Raw genomic sequence first — 17,199 nt, 5'->3', positions numbered from 1 at the left:
TTTACTGTGAGAAAATGACCCAAATTTCCTGTTTTGGGCTCAATATTTCTCTTGGCGCAAAGTCTCTCCAGAAAGCCCTGGGTCACATTGGGCCCATCACATAGGGATCACTACTTAGTATCCTCTATTTCTTTTCCACTGTTGACAAAACTGGGGGATGACCAAATGCTGTAGACAACTCCTGCAGCCGTATGACCCTGAAAACAGTTTACACATCTCTAATTCTGCAGGGGTTGATTGCAGGGGTTCTATCAAGATTTCAGGTTCCTCTTTATGTTCTCACACCCTAGTTATGCCTGATATTTACCTGAGGGCCCTTAAAGCCAAGTGAGCCTTCCAGCCCTTCTGGGCCTGGAATGCCTGGTTCCCCCTGTGGTGAGAGAGAATCAACCTGTTAACATTGTTTTCTGAGAGTTTTGTCTTCTTTATCTGTAGAATTGTAAATATTTTTTTTCAATCACAATAGCAGTATGGGATCTTTGCAAAAATGTGATAAATTTTTAAAAGCACAAAGAAAATAAAATCTCCCACAATCTTATCAAGCAGAAACAGCCACGGCTAATGTATTATTGTATTTGCTTTACTCTTTGCATACAAGCATACATTTTCACAAATTTTTTTTCTAAAATAACACATATATAACTTGGATACTTGGTCTGAAAAACTCACAATTTGCTTCATATTTTCTTCAAAAATATCTAGGCATCTTAAAACATTATATTTATATTCAAATAGATAAAATATCTAGGGATCAAAAGTTGAGTGTTCTCTTCACATCGTCCTTGAACTCTGCTGCAGATAATAATTCCACAAAAGAGTAAGGATGAATTAAGACAATTTCATTTAGACAACTGTTAAGTTGTTTATTTCTAAGTTTATTTCTCAGTTGTTACACTAATATAAATATCCCTCACTGATACCTCTTCCCAGAAATCAGAAATCAAAAATTTCTTACTACTGTAGCTTCCCCCGATTTCATTTATTTCACTCAATTTTTCTGCACTTTGTTGAAGTCTAACCTCAAAGTGTGTATGTTTGGGGTAATGTCTGTGAGTGGTAAGCTCTTAGGGTTCATCTACCAGACAGAAATCTGTTGCAATCAATTTGTCATTCCTTTCATGGGTGAAACTGTCGTTTCTGGTAGTGTTCCTTTAACATTCTGGAATTTCACCATGATGCAATCAAAAATGGATTATTTATGCTCACTGTATTTTCAACATGTTTCCTCAATTTTGTGTCATTCTAAGGGACAATTAACCTTTCATAAATACTGCAGGTTCATGAAATATCACCAATGTGAACAAATGGAATATGCTAACATATTTAGTCAAGTCAATCTTTGAACAAAACATTTAAAATATCCCAGTTGTATTAGAGTTTTATTATACTCTCTTGGCTTAAATGAGGTTTGTGCAAATTTTAAGGTTTTAGAGCTAACTGAACAAAAACCAAGAATGTTACCCACTAAGTCACTGGAGTTTGTACCTGAAACCCAGATTTAATAATTACTGAGCCAAGTAGTTATCTCTGGTCATTAATTTTTATGGTTATTGATTAAAGTGCCCACATTTTCTTTTTTTTTTTCAAGATTTGAGTTCTTAAAATTGTAGCCCAAAATGTTTTCTAATATTCTATTACACAACCAATATCATAAAAAAGCAAATGAACTCCAGACTTGGAAGAGATTTTATTCCAGTTCCTAGACTGGACAGAGATTACTTGTCATTTTGCATTAAAAATAAATCACCAGGGCCTCCCCGGTGGTGGAGCAGTTGAGCCCTGGGTTGCAAAGCTGCCTGCAGCCTCTGCAGCGCTGGTTCGATGCCTGGCCACAGGGTGAGGGTCCCACATGGTGCGCAGACCTCTCCTGCGGCCCACTGCTCCCCTCAGCAGTGTACTTTGTCAGTCTGCCTGCTCTACTCTCCGCTCTGACTCTGGTGAATTCTCTCACCCTCCCACGCTTCTGACTATACCCAGTGCTTGTATAAATAAATAAATAAATCTTTAAAAAAAAAATCACCATACCTGGGGTCCTGACAGTCCCCTTTGGCCACGAACTGCCTAAAATAGGAGAAAAATGCAGATACCATTAACTCTGAAAAAAAGATTTTTACATTTTATTTAAATTAGTAATGAACCTTAAGGGGCTGACATTAAAAAAACAAGTTTCTACATATTACTTAAAACATTTAATTATCCACTGCACCAAGAAAGCAAAATGTTCCCAAATCTGAATTTCTATCCTATGGCAATAGGTAATTAAAATCAAAGACAATTGAAATCTGTGGATCCTTATGAGACCAGAGGTGGACAATAGCTTGTGCTCCACTGAATTGTTACTTTAGCTATTTTCAAGCTCCACAATGGACTGATTTGAATTTCTTTCATTTTTCCACGAAAGATATAAATCAGGAGTGATGTGGCCAAAAGGCAGGAATCAAGAGGAAAAACTGGGAAAATTAACTTCATGAACTTTATTATAGATTAATTTAAAAACATAAAGAGAGCCAGACTAGTTTTGTCTCCCTGCCCTCAAAGCCAAATAATATGCTTATCAAAAAATGAAATCATCATCCTAAGCACTCAAAAGTTCTCACTTCAATTCTAAAACACCCACCTAAAACAGCAGTAGTACATCATGTGGATTTTCCTACTATTTTCCTATGTGACATTAGGATTTGGATATAGTCCTGATCAACATTTCATAAATTTAGAAATTAAGAAACAGACATTTTGTTGTTTAACTTAGGATGTCTCAGTAAGGCTACAGCAAGTCTGAGGTCTAGGATTCGCAAAATAAATCGCAAATAAATACCAGTATTTTCTTGGTGGAAACTTAATCAGGCCTCTATGAGATGTCGACGTTAAATTCTACTAATCATATTTCAGTCAAAATATATTGCTATCTAGGAGGCAGGCTGTATATTTGGGGAAGTGACTAGAAGTCTCTCTCTTTAAAATCCTGGTGAGTCATCTTGATAATCTGAATCTTTTCTATCAGGAGGAGGAAAGATACTCTGTCCACTTCTTTAGCACAATCTTTCTGATTCTGTTCACTTTAGTTTCCATCAGAAAAATATCTACCAAGGATCTATTACCTACAAAGCCAACTGAATGGGAACCACAGGAGCATAAAGACCACACACACACAGTACCTGAGCTCAGGCGACCCTCAATTTTTCAATTTATGGGCAGCAGATAAATACTACAAATATTTACATGGCAGAGTATGGCCAGGGTAAAGAAAGGGGAAGACAGAAATTGCACCCAGTGGGTCAAAACAGGAAAATCTTCCTGGTGGAAGAGATTCTTAAGATGTTTTCAGAGGATGGGTAGGAGATTTACAGGTAGAGGATGTAGCGGGTCTTTCTATGAGGTTTCAGCCTCAGAAATGAAGCAGAGAACAGAGAGGGTGCATTTGATAGTGGGAAGCCTGGGTCAAAGGTGTGAGGATCGGGGAGGAGCAGGCTTACTAGCCTGAAATTACTAGGCTGAAGATAGATACTATATCAGAAAACACTGTGTTTTTAGAGCAGGAAATGTACATGGCAGGACCTTGACCTTAGGTGGGTACCTCAGGTAGTAGTGGAACGACTTGATGGAAACTCACATTCCTATAAAATAATGAGCTTCCTGTAGGCCATGATTTAAGGGATATGAGACTGTTTCCCAGGTCCAGAAATCTTTCTTTGGTCCACTGCCAGTATTTGAAACATCAATAAATGCTTGTTTTCTGTGTCTTTATGGTTTGGCTTTAAAAGATCTTGATTAAAATTAGTCCTCTCCATACTCCATACAATCCCCCCCCCCCAAGATGAAAATGCATACATTGTGCAAAAAATGACGTAAAAATATACAAAATAAAAAAAATAAATAGTGCCGCAATAAAAAAAAAATTAGTCATCTCAATACATTATTGAGCTCCTGCTCCACCTAAGGCACTAGGGTATGGTATGGGGGTGAGCCAGACCTGACTCTGGTCCCTAGGCAGGAATTCGTAGGTTTTCATCCACCATTCACACAGAAATATCTCTAGAAGCCTCTTCATGAATGGCTATTTGGGATTTAAACAGAATGAATATCATGAGTTTAGATTCACTGGGTAGATGTGAGACACAGAAAAAAGACAAAGAAATAGGGGAGATGATTTTACAATTTTGACTCAATTTTTCAAATGGGAAAGATGACATCTCAACAGGTCTTAAGGTGTGCCTAGAGGCTGGCTGATGGTGGTAACACATCCAGACTGTGGAAGGGAGAGTGAATGGCACGTCAACCAAGAAAGGCCTGAGAGTTAACAAGACCCCAGACAGGGCACTCAGTCCCCTGGTTCCGCATAGGCTGAATTCCGGTGGCTTACCAGGGCCCACTTTCCTGGTTGGGTAAAGACTGACTCCAGACAGGGTCCCCAGGACTAAAGCAGTATGCTTAACGTGCTGTCTACCAGCAAGCTCACCCACAATGCTGAGCCACCGTCCCCGCATACTCCCAGCTGCCCAAAGCAGTGCCAAGGGAGAAAAGGGCAAAGCATAACTAACAAGTCTCCGGGCTGAACAGGACGGAGGGCCAGGCTCAGTTGGAGGCAGTTGCTTCTCATTATCCATGGACAGGAATCTCTTCTAATTCTCAGTACACTTTGGTTCAGAAAGAGCCAATCCACATTCTCACTCTTCCCGCTCCAGTAACTGCAGATTTCTGGTTCTGAGCCTTCCTCCCTCCCACCAACGCAAGCCATACAGACTCCTGGCAGGGCGCTAGTAACGGCTTGTTATCCCACCAGGCCCAGCCCCTCTATAATGAAGAGTTCCCACTGCAAGAGGAGGGCTCAGCCCAACCCTTTCCCCTGGCACACTTGGCATTGCCTAGAGAACGTTTTCGTTGTCACAAGTCAAGGATGCCACTGGCACCTGGTGGGTAGAAGCCACAATGATACCTAATACCCTGCACAATGCACAAGGCAGTCTAGCCGACAAAAATTATTCAGCCCAAATATTAATAGTTAGTTGAGACACCACACTCTACAACCCGATCCTTAGTTCCTTGAGAGCAAAGTTTATGTCTTATTTGAGTTTGTAGCTCTGGTAGTTAGTGGAGCTGCTGGTACATTGCTGGTGATTTGGTCAGCTGCTGTTATTCCCTGCTGGCCACACCCTTCCACTGGCCATTCTCCAATCACTCATTAGTTCAGTAGATTCTGGCTGCACTGAGGAATACTTAATGCTCATTATAAGACATTTAGTTTTTCAGTGAGTGAGATTTTTCTTCTTTCCAAAAGGATAATTATTTTACTGCTATTATAAAAATGACACATGCTGATTTTTAAATCTCCAAATGCAGAAAATACACCAAATAAAGATGCTAAAATCATCCCAAATCCTTCATATAGAAATAACTATCATTAGCATTTGGTAATCATGATTCCTGATTATCTTTTTTTGCATGTTTACAAATAGAATTCTAAATAGTGGTACTTTTAATTAAGATAATACTATTTTAAAATTAAATTTAATTTTACTAGAATTTAATAGAATAAAACTCAAAAGAATTAGAAATGTCAGATGGCAGCATTTCTTGACAATAGAGATATCCATTCCTAAGAGAAGAAAGACTTATGAAAAAAAATCAGGGGGTTCAGGTACATTTGTAATAAATATTCTAGCTTAAGAGGATTTTTTGACATTGACTCTCTACAATGAAAGATGAGGGCATAGTCTATTGTACTTTTTCCACTTGTATATGACTTTTAAATTGTTAAATGTAGAACATTCACATTTTTTTCCTGTGACCTATGGTTTAGTCTAATTTTGACACTTAAAGGAATTCAAACTGATTATCTTAAAATTTTATAGAAAGCATCCTGGGGCTGATTCTGCCTGAACGTGTGAAGCCTTGATTGTGCTGATTAGTCATAAGGACAATGTGGGTGGGTATATAACACTCACTCACAACTCTGCAGCCATTTTACAGCTCCCTTTTGACTCTGAATGATGAAACAGGGCTGCAGACCAAGTTTCCTATCTTTTCTGTTAAGAAATGCTCATACTTTATATACACTTTGTAATATAAAGTCACCTGGGTGTGGCTTCATGTTGATATTCTTGTACCATTTCTTCCCCAGAGACTATGCATTTTCTGTATTTTTCAATCTTGGTTTCAAGATGTTATCTTTTATTTCTGACTATGACTTATATTTGTTCTGTTCACGTTCATAGCACAAGCTGCACACTTGTTGGCTCCGCTTTGTGTGCACCTTACCTCTGTCATTGCTTTTTTTTTTTTTTAAGATTTATTTATTTATGCATACAAGAGCTGGGGTACAGGCCAGAGGTGTGGGGGTCGAGAGGATTCACCAGAGACAGAGGGAACAGAACAGGCAGATTGGGGAAAAAGAACAGGCAGACTGACCAAAGTACACTGCTGAGGGGAGCAGCAGGCGAGACAGGAGAGGTCTGCTGCACCATGTGGGTTGCTCCCTGGCTGGCTGGGAATTGAACTCATGCTGCAGTGGCTGCGGATAGCTTCATAGGTTGCGTCTTAACCCTTGTGCCACGACGGAGGCCCTCTGTCATTGCTTTTGTGGCCCGATTGCCACTGTCTGACTGTACCTTCAGTTGTCATATATTTCTAATTCTTTTGTTTTCTCCATTTCCCACTTTTCTGTTGCTTCCCAAGCACCATCAGCTTGCATTCTTCACCATGTTGTCCATCCTTTGAACACATCTTTAAAAAAGCAATCATGTGGTCTAATTTTTTTTTTTTTGGAGACTCTGGAGAACTTTTGCCAGAGTTGTTCTTTTTCCTTGAATAACTGCTCTAGAAACGAGGGTTTATCCTCCCTTTGCTCGTGTCTTTTCCTCTCCTCTTGCAATTTCTATGCATAAGTCCCGATGACTTATCTTCTGATTAATAATAAAAACGATAACTATTTCTGGTTTTTAATCTCCATTGAATAGGGCACCCATAACTAACTGCAAGGGGAGGTGGAGCTGGTGTTGGGTCAGTAGCTCTGATAGAGATGTTTTCCCAAACATCAAATGAATTCTTTCTTTTACCTTGCAGTTTCCTCTCCCCTCAACTTTTGGCTCTTAGGAGACTCATGGAACTCACACAAAGTCCCATAAGTCACAATTTCTGCTGCGGAGTGCTAGCTGCAGACAAAGGTGGAGTTTTCTTCATTTTGTGTCATTTATGCCTCCTCTGCTAAAGTGTTTCTGTTGGTACATTAAATCTACAGTGCCTCTGGATTTTGCTCACATTTTGTGGCCCTAAGGCAGCTACTCCTGGGGGACTCTGATTACTGCTTGAGGTCTGAGGTAGCAACTGGCAGCTCTCCCACACCTCTCTGCCCAAATTAGGATCCAGATTCAACAAGAGTTGGCCAAACTTGTTGTCATTTGTGGCTTGATGTTGTGATTTTTTCAATTCATCTGTTTTTAATTTCTTGTGTTGATTTTGGTGATTTGAGCAAAAGACTAGTATAAATAAACACCTTGGTTTGGCTGTGTTTAGGCGGAAGTCGTACTTTTATCCCTGAATGACTCTGCCGAATCTAAAACCCAAGATGGGGTCATTATTTCTCAGAAGATGTGTGACTTATATAATATATGGTGACACTGCATTAGCTTCTAAAGAGACCATAGGCTCTATAAAATAACACAAGTACAACTCCCATGCCAGGATTTTTTTGGATGATATTGTTTAAGTTCAAAATATTTTCCTGGGGTATGTAAGCTGGCTACACCCTTTTAGAAAGTGAAATGAATTGCAAGTACATTTCTTTATCCTTAGCTGCATTCAAATGGCAACAGCAATGCTTTCCCCCAGTAATCAAACCACACATTTGATGTGTAATTTCTGTTCATATTTCCACTTTCTGTGCTTTGGAAAGAAGACTGTGTTTTAAAATACAAAAATATTTTCTTGATGGAGTAAACAGCTGGTTCTATGAACATTTAATGCCCCCCAAAATACAAGGCAAAATAAATACAGTTTATTAGTTTTTATTTGTGCTCAACTTTAAAATATATTTTTTTGGGGGATGGGAGATAGAAGAAGTTGGAGAAGGCTGGATAACTAAATAATGGAAAAAATGTTGCTAAATGAGGAAAGGGGGGTCTAATTTAGAACCTAGTCCAAGTACTGAAGTATATTTTATTAAAATCATCACTTCTGATTAGATAAAGATTTTCTTTTACAGTCTCTGCACCTCCAAGAAGTCAACCACAGAACATTTCTAAAAGTACACCTTGAGAACAATAAAAATACCCCCAACTTTCCATAAGCAAAGACAAGAGACTTAATTTCATTCTTTGATATTTTTATGCCTATAGAAATATGTCTTAAAAGAGAACACAAATAAAAACTACTTTAACATATGGCATTTGCTAAGCATTATATTCTCTGAGCAGAAATTCATAGAACCAACTGTTATATGCCATCAAGAAAATATTTTTGCATCTTAGAACACATTCTTCTTCTTTGCACGGCAGAGAACATGGACGTAACAACAGAGGTCTTACACCAGGGCTGACTTTACCAAGTAGTTCTAACACCAGGCAGAGGAATGGAGTTTTGGGTTTCAAATGACATCAATGGCACCCAGTCAACTGGTGAGTAGATTACACTTTACTGCTTTTCCTCTATGTGGCTGCTTTTCCCTTCTCTTTGCCCAGCTCTCCCTCCTGATATTCTTTTCAGCCAGTACCTTCTTGCCTCAGCTTCAAGGACCTTCTGAAGTCCATGGTCAGGTCTTTTCTCAGCGATAGCCCCAGTGATTCTCCCCAAGATAATGAGACCCAGTGGAACCATCCCACTTATTCCCTACTATCAACAATTTCCATCATTGATAGATGCCATAAAGGATCTTACTGTCTTTCTTCTGGAGCCTGGAGTTCCAGGGGGGCCTGGCCAGCCTCTTCTACCCTGTCAAATGAACAGACAAATGTGACAGTGATTACCCAGCATTGACACATTTCCTCTTTGATCTCAGCTTGTGTGCTCTAGGGAGGATATATGGGTACACACCAACGAGAGAGGTACCTCCCTTTGGAATGAAGCATTGCCTCCACTGATTGTTAAATCACACTTCTACTTGGGTGATGAGGGGCTGTGGGACAAAATGCTAATGACAAGCCTTTAGCTGCTCTTCACCACTGTCAAACTTATGTTTGAGATGCAAGTCACAGACATTTCAAGTCAAGTCATCCCACTGTGTCACCACAGAAGGGCTCATAGCTCAGGCATGGCTACTACTGGTTTGTGTAAACCGGTACACTAATAGTCTAATGTGAATAAAATCTCGTAATACTTACAGGTGTCCCCAAGATAGCAAAGAAGGGAATTATAAACCTTGAATGACAAGTGATATTTAATATTTATTTAAGGTTTATGATGTAGTAGGACCAGGTCATCAAATTTCCAATATAACCTTCAAAGTAAGCTCTTTGTCCTATTTTGCAGATGAGAAAATGGAGGTTTACAAAAGGTACCCCAAGGCCACAAAACTGTTAAAGGACAGGACATGGAACCAGATCTAGACCTGTTACCACAGTAGAAAGTTCTTTCTACCTGTAGTGGACTTAGCCCCTAGGGAGAGTCACCAAAGGATCTTCCTCATCAAGAAGATCCAGAGACTCATGTCCCAGATAAGTTTTTTCAGTCCTGAAAAACAAGATGATCAAATTGTGACTTGTGAGACTGCATGAGATTAATTCCAGAGCCTTGCTTTGAAGTATGGACTGTTTAGGTCTACCGATCCTGCTCTTTATCATGTACTGGGGCTGATAAGATATGTGTCCTTTGGGTCCTGGGAAGGTCAACAGCTCTTTTTTTCCCTATCAGCTAGTCCTACATTTTAAGTTATGAACTTTGATGTAACCATTCATATATGAAGACCTCAAGGGTATGGCCTGGTGAAACTAATTATTCCAAATTCAGAAGATGACAACTATTTCTTGAATCATAAAGTAGTCGCCAGGAACAACAACAACAAAAAAAAAGCCTTTGTTCCTCAAAATAGCTTTTCTGTATCAAGTATATATTATCCACTCAGATTCCAAATTCTTTCTGTGCGTTTCATCTTCTAACCCTAAATACTTGAGTCCCATGGTATCTCATCATCATTTTACAAGTTTACTCTCAAGCGCCCACATAATTACTTGTCTTCCATGTTCTCCTTTCAAGCCCTTGGGTCCTACTATGTTACTGTCAAATCCAGGAACTCCCTAAAAGAAAAACAGAGAAAAATGAATAGGTATTGAACATTTCTCCTTAGAAGCCTAACTTATATATGATACATGCAATAACTGACCAGAGGAATCCCACTTGAAAACAGGAACGGGTTCAAATTATAAATGATTTACAAGTGTTTTCTTTTCCTCCTGTGCTGTGTATTGTACAAGAGAGGAGACCTGAGGTGACAGTGTCTGGGAAAAGCAAGGACTCATGATGGAAAGGTTTAGCCAAGGGAAACAAGGTGACATGACGTGTATTTATAACAGTCCATATCCTGGGTCCACAGGTATCCTTCCTGCTACTGACTTTCCTTGCCCTAAACTTTTTCTTGGCGCCTACGCAAGTTTAAACTTAAGGGTTGGTGGATTTTACTCTCCTCTGCCCTTGGGAAAAGGCAAAAGTTTGCAATGGATTCCTCCAGAATGTTATGTGTACTTGGAGCAATTCTGAGGGTGGAATCTGCCACACTGCCTCTTTCTTCTCCTCGTTGCTTTCTACCCCCATATGCTCACCCCCATTTTCTGGTTTTCAGAAAATCATACATGCTTTAGTTTCCCCCTATGTTCACACAAACGTTCCAGCAGGAACTCAATGCCAACAGGCATACATTGTGGGGTATTGTCCTTAGCAGGTCAAGTTTCCATCTTGGCTAGTTAGGACCAGCAACAGAGCAGTGTCACTGGGATGCCAGGGCAATCAATTGAGCCAGTCAACTCAGTCAATGTTGCAATAAATTGAGAGGGGACAACAATTATCCAGTCCTGCTGAGCGCCGACTGTCTGACTGTTGGGCTGATAGCAGCCCAGATTGCCTTCATCAATCAATAAGTAATTTGAGATCACCAGCAGGGACATGCCATTACTCCAGATACTTAGAGTTCTTTAGACAAGCAGTTTCCACACTTAGAACTTAAAGGCTAAAGGAGTGAAAAAGATGGGCTTAGAATTTACTCTTATAGTTAATACTACTAAAATGTATGAAAATTACTTCTTTCCCCCTACATACCAAAACCAAAGACCATTTTTGTTTTCACTCTTAAGTTTAAATATTTGTCTGTGAAGTTCTTTAAAGAGGATAAACCTAAATAACAATGTAAGAAAACTGTATTTAGTGAGAAAGGCAAGGAAAAGGCAGGCTCTGAATTTTATTCCACTAGATGTGTAAACCTTTTATTGTAGTCCAATGCTGATCTACTTGACGAGATGACATTCAAAAAATAATACACAGCAGCATATTCAATAGAGTTGGACATCATGATTTGCATTTGGTCAATCTGAATACGATCTGGTACAGTCAGAGCTGCTTGGATTTGAGGAAGTGAAGCTTAATGATCTCAATTGAGAAAGACTCTTGGAGAACAGAAGAGAGAAGGTGGCTCTGTTCTGCCGTTTGGCACATATTTTGAGGTACTCAGAGGAAGATGATGGAATGGACCGGAGTCCCTCATAGTTCTTAAGCACAAGGATACTTCTGAATGTGCTTTCTCAGACAAGACATGCACAAATCCTATCTAAGGGCTTCTCACTGTCCATGCTCACTGCATACCTCCTCATGGTGTATGCAGAGGATTTAACACAAGGGATGGGCTTGTAAAATTCTGGAACAATTGTGATGATTTAAGCTCGGGATAGCTATTTAAATCCTCAGCACCTTAAAATGTGGAGGTCTCGGGCCTCCCTGGTGGCGCAGGCTGTTAAGCACAGCGCTGTGAAGCTGTCTGCAGCCTCTGCAGCACTGGTTCGATCCCGGCCAGCCGGCGAGGGTCCCACATGGTGCGGCAGACCTCTCCTGTCTCACCCTCTGCTCCCCTCAGCAGTGTACTTCAGTCCTCCTGCCTGTTCTGCTCCCTGCTCTGTCTCTGGTGAATTCTCTCACCCTCCCGCACATCTGGCCTGTACCCCAATTCTTGTATAAACAAATCTTTAAAAAAATGGGGAGGTCTCTCCCTAGCATAGGGGCAGATGAGAACAAGCCCTGATGTTAGTTCACAGCCCGGCACTTACAGGGTCTCCTCGAAGGCCCTTTGGTCCATGGTCACCAGAAATCCCTCTCTTTCCTGGGCTTCCCTAAAGTTAACACAAATCAGAAGAACAAGTATTTTAAGCAACATCCATAAAAGCAGAGGAAACACAGAGCTCATCTTATCCCCAGTCTGAATAATTTTGAATAATGATTTTTTTCTACTAAACTGGAAAATGAAACAACCAAAAAATAGTTTCAGGCATCATATGAATAATTGAAGAGTGATCTCAATTATGTGCCACAGTGGCGAACTCTGTGTTCCAGACACATTCGCTGTCAAGTTGAGTTTTTACAAGTACTTTATGAACCAGGCATTGCTCATTATCTTTTTCTTAATGAGGTGGCCGTGATTCAAAGAGATGACTCCATTTTCCCAAGGTGGCTGCATTACTAGAAAGTGGGTTTCTGCCTCTCCTGCTCATACTCTAAAGAGCAAGAGGGTATGGCGACAGTGGTCTTTGTTCTAGATGGCGCATACCTTTTCTGTCCTGCCCTGTACTGCTAACCCTGGCCTTCAGCTGTGGCCCGTGAGGCAGCTGCCTTTCCCTAATGCCCCTATTCCACCCTCTCCAGTGTCCACGCCCTTTGCCGTGGCACTCTGCTGTGCTTTCCAGCTGTGGTGGGAGAGATTCCCTACATCTGATATGCTCATGACGTCATTTGGCTGACAGCTCGCAGTGTCACTGACAGCTAGGCCTCAGTAGGTCTTGAGTGAACTTGTGTGTTTCTACTTGCTCCCTTGTGCTTTTGCCTTGGTCATGGCAGGGTCATGGCCAACCTGACCAGATTTGTTCTCTGGTTCCAGGGGGAGCACAAGAGACACTTGGAACAAAGGCCTCAGCTAACCTACAGACACATGAGGCATCCGTGTTCTATCTAGATCAGCTGAAACTCTCAATTACTAAATATGCAGGTATAAAGGTTTATTGTTTCAGATGGAGATTTTTAGATTGTCACAACGCAATTTTGTGGCACCAGTGAACACACCCAGTGCAGTTGTTCTCCTCACACCTTTAATGCCCAGTACAGTTTTCATGTTGCCCCTTCATTGAATCCCTACCTGGGTTCCTTCATCACCCTTTTCTCCTTTTCCTCCAGGAAGGCCACTGTGACCCTAAAAAACAAAGAAAAAATTCCAATTTCCATTTTCTTAATAGCTCAAAAAGTTCTTTATGTACCAAGAGAAGACTCTACCTGTTCTCCATTTAATCCATCAATTCCGCTTTCCCCAACATCTCCCTGAAAAGATGACCAGAAAAGACTCCATTGTATTTATGTAGGAAGAAATCAAACAACAAACAAAAGGTCTAATTTTGGGTGCCATATACAGTCTTTTTATTTGGCTGGCTTTAGGTAGTATCAAAGACTACTCAGTAAAAATAACTCAACAAATAATACATGTTATCTGCAATAAAATAAAATGAGCAAAGTGAAATGAATGGTACTAAAAATGGTAAACAGAAACTTCACTTGTACAGTCTACTAAGTAGATGTGTCTGGAGCCATACCTCTTGTCCATTTAGTCCCCTGTTTCCCTGAAAACAGAGAGGAGAGTAGTGGTTAGTGTAGGAAAATGGGATCGATGTCGAGAAGATTCCACAAAGTCGTATGTGACCCTTACCTTAGGGCCTTTGGCACCAGAGCATCCCTTAGTACCTGGCTCTCCCACAGGTCCAGTAGCTCCCCTCTCTCCCTGAGAAAGAGCACGTACCAGATGAGTATATCACTGTTAAATGAAGGCAGGCAGGCAGGCAGGCTGGCTGCAAGAAATAGCTCCTTGATGAACAATTCAGTGAGTTGGTTTAATAGAGCAAAATGGTGCAGGATGGGGGAAATGGCAGTGATTTGACTCCCCTGATGAAGAGGGGAATGTGTGCATGATTTCATGGTGCAGTGGTGATGGGGAGTCAGAGCACAGGGCAGGTTAATAAACCTTCCTCCACGAGGAAGCACAATGAAGATTAAGACAGACCTCTGATTCTGCTCCTGCATGCTTAGAATCTGATGTTTTTTGCTTTCCTCTGAATTGACACACATCATTTCACATTGTAGACACGTTCTTAGGAACAAATGCAACTGAGAAAAACCTTGACTTACTGCAATGCCCTCCTCTCCCAGGTGGCCTTCACTGCCTTTAAAACCTAGGGGTCCCTGGAAATAAGGAAAGACAGAAGACATGAGAATTCCACAGAGCAAAAACCAAAGGTAATCAACCAAAAATCTTCAACATTACAGTTTTACTTTATGTAAGAGTTTTACAAATAATAGTCCTCCCCCCTACAACCTAGGCTGCATTTACATACATGAAAACAAGTGGAGTTTTGATTCCAGGATCCAGATTACTCAAGGGCATGTGTGTGTGAATCATAATATTATCCATAACTCTCTCTGGGGTTATATATAGTGCTGGAGTTATTTTACAAACATTCAAATGAACACAGCTCTATTTTCCCCTAACAAACTAGATATATCCTCTTTTCATTACAAGAATCTTTTTTAGGATTTATGCTACACACAGAAAGAGAGACCACACACACTTCTTTCCCTTCTTTCTGAACGCTGATTTTTAAAAAACAAAACAAAACAAAAACTCTACCACTCTCTTGACATGAAGTTGAAGCCTTTAGGAAATAATTAGTCTGAAAAACCTTCTTCAGGGTCACAGCTATGGTGATTTGGGAAGTTATGGTGCTATCTATAAATTATCCCAAAATCAAACACATGTGTAAACAAGCAGTATTAAAATCATTACTTAATATATCCATAGCATGTTCCTATGTATTTGGACATTTCCAAAAATCCCAAATCATTTTTTTTAACAGAAGAATACGTAATTTTTTTTTGAGTTAGGAAGTAGATGACTCTGTCATCAGTTACCAGTTTTATAACCGACCCATGTTTTGCTTGCACATCTGTGGCAGCACTTGGGCCCAGCCAGAGCTGAGCGAGATGCTGGGGCATCTCCTCTGTGACAAATGTGTGATCCAGCCTGACTTTCTGCAGACCAGACAACCTCCCACCTGATACTCTCAGGATGTGGGGATGGAGCGAGCTATGGGCACTGAGGGGATTTTCACTACTCAGCGTGAGAGATCAGAGTTGATTTTTCTGCATCATTGTCTTCACCACCAGAGCACTGGAGAGTCAAGAATCCTGGCAGTTATTTCTCCCGAGGCTGCTATTTAACTTTTTTCTTTTTTTTTTTTGAATATTTCTTTTTCTTTTTTTCTTTTATAAAAAGACTGCAATTTGGCATGCCAATGAAAAACCCTGACACATCAAAAGACTAATACAGTTACCTCAGAGACTGCACTTACAAATTAAAATCACCCCTTATTTCTACCTAGAGCCAGGTCTGAAAGGCGCAGCCTATTCGAATCCAGTGAGCCCAAAACCTTAACTAAAATCACCTTTTTCCCCGGTGGTCCACGATCTCCCATCGTGCCTTCTCCCCCAGTGCACTTGCAGAACAAACAGCAGCACGTCCTCTCAGCAACATTGACCTTGGGGGGAGGGGAAACACATCACACTTGGTGGCACCACTTCCCAGGCCACACACCCTAGCTCGGGGCATGATTCAGATTCCACCTCCGCATCAGAGGCCTGTGCTCCATGCCAATGACCACGCTCTGGAGAGGGAGACCTGGTGCCACTGCCCTCTGTGCTCTGCATTCTGCACCACACGAGGAACCCAGCATCAATTCAAAGATGCTTTTACATTTGCCAGGCCAACTTGTTGCAGACGAACGTGTTAATGTGACTTCCTATTCCCACTGCAGCACTGACCGGGTGTTACTGATTACCCTTTATCACTCTGCCCCGAATACTTTCTTCAGTCAAGTGATTGACTGTGGCTTCCTTTCCTTCCTACTTTGTGAAATCTTTGTACCCTAGAGGATCTACACAGTGACCAATGTCACACCAGCTGGAACCAAGTCCAATGGCAAACATTTCCAAAACACTGTCTGCAAAATAGGATTTAAAAAACACCAATTACAGTCTCAGTATTTTAGAAGCAATTGTTGTGGAGGTGGGGGGCGAGGGGAGAATAGTCTTCTTTACACATTGGCCAAAATCCCATGTGAAATATTTAAAAATGTGAATTTCATCCAGGAAAATTTCATCCAGTCACTCCCTGAATAAATGACTTATTCTATTGCATTTTTATGATTAATTCATAAGATTTATCTTTAGGAAAATTCTTTTTGTAGTCACGACCATGTTTTACTTTAATGGAGTAGAATCATCTTTGTTTTGAGACGTTTCCCATCAAATAGCAAGTATGACCAAAAATGAAAATCCTTTGTCATAACAATTTAGCAATTTCCTGCTTTAATTGTTTCCTATCATAGAATGTTTCTTTTCTGACATTAGGAAAAATTTGTCCCTGAAAATATCAGAAAAACTAATGAAACTTGAATGTGTGAAATCAAGTAATAATGACAACAAAATGGATTCTGTGACTTCCTATCAGATATCAGTTTTCTCTGGATCACCAAAATCCTACAGCATCAAAGCTTTTACTATGAACAATAAAAATGACCTATTTCTAAAAATGACTTTCTTTTTTTTTCTAAGATTTATTTTTTATTTATACAATAGCTGGGATACAGGCCAGAGGCGCGGGAGGGTGAGAGGATTCACCAGAGACAGTGAGGGAAACAGAACAAACAGACGGACCAAAGTCACTGCTGAGGAGAGCAGTGGGTAAGACACGAGAGGTCTGCCACGCCATTTGGGATAATCTCCCTGGCCGGCCAGGAATCGAACCCACGCTGCAGAGACTGCAGACAGCTTCACAGCAAGGTGCTCAACCCACTATGCCACTGGGGAGGCCCCCCAAAAAACTGATTTTTTAAAAATAAATTTTATTTTTATATTCCCCATACAATTGCAACCCCCTTATTTTGACCCCAATTCCTCCCCTCCCCACCCCCACCCCCC

General features: G+C 40.6%; 1 protein-coding gene across 3 annotated transcripts in view; it reads right to left on the bottom strand.

Moving 5' to 3' along the window:
* Positions 1–17,199, bottom strand: part of COL6A6 (collagen type VI alpha 6 chain) — a gene marked incomplete at its 5' end in the record, with an annotated part of 82,270 nt that overhangs the window by 38,505 nt on the left and 26,566 nt on the right. For all 3 annotated transcript variants that reach the window (XM_084247213.1, XM_084247215.1, XM_084247214.1), the window contains 11 exons: positions 308–370; positions 2,026–2,061; positions 8,869–8,922; positions 10,158–10,223; positions 12,237–12,299; positions 13,316–13,369; positions 13,450–13,494; positions 13,764–13,790; positions 13,877–13,948; positions 14,353–14,406; positions 15,666–15,758. In XM_084247213.1, the coding sequence (XP_084103339.1) occupies positions 308–370; positions 2,026–2,061; positions 8,869–8,922; positions 10,158–10,223; positions 12,237–12,299; positions 13,316–13,369; positions 13,450–13,494; positions 13,764–13,790; positions 13,877–13,948; positions 14,353–14,406; positions 15,666–15,758 (627 nt within the window). The remainder of the gene's footprint in view (positions 1–307; positions 371–2,025; positions 2,062–8,868; positions 8,923–10,157; positions 10,224–12,236; positions 12,300–13,315; positions 13,370–13,449; positions 13,495–13,763; positions 13,791–13,876; positions 13,949–14,352; positions 14,407–15,665; positions 15,759–17,199) is intronic.

Source organism: Talpa europaea, assembly GCF_964194135.1.
Source record: "Talpa europaea genome assembly, chromosome: 11".
In the NCBI taxonomy this organism is placed as follows: domain Eukaryota; kingdom Metazoa; phylum Chordata; class Mammalia; order Eulipotyphla; family Talpidae; genus Talpa; species Talpa europaea.
This window is presented reverse-complemented; position numbering and strand designations above follow the sequence as displayed.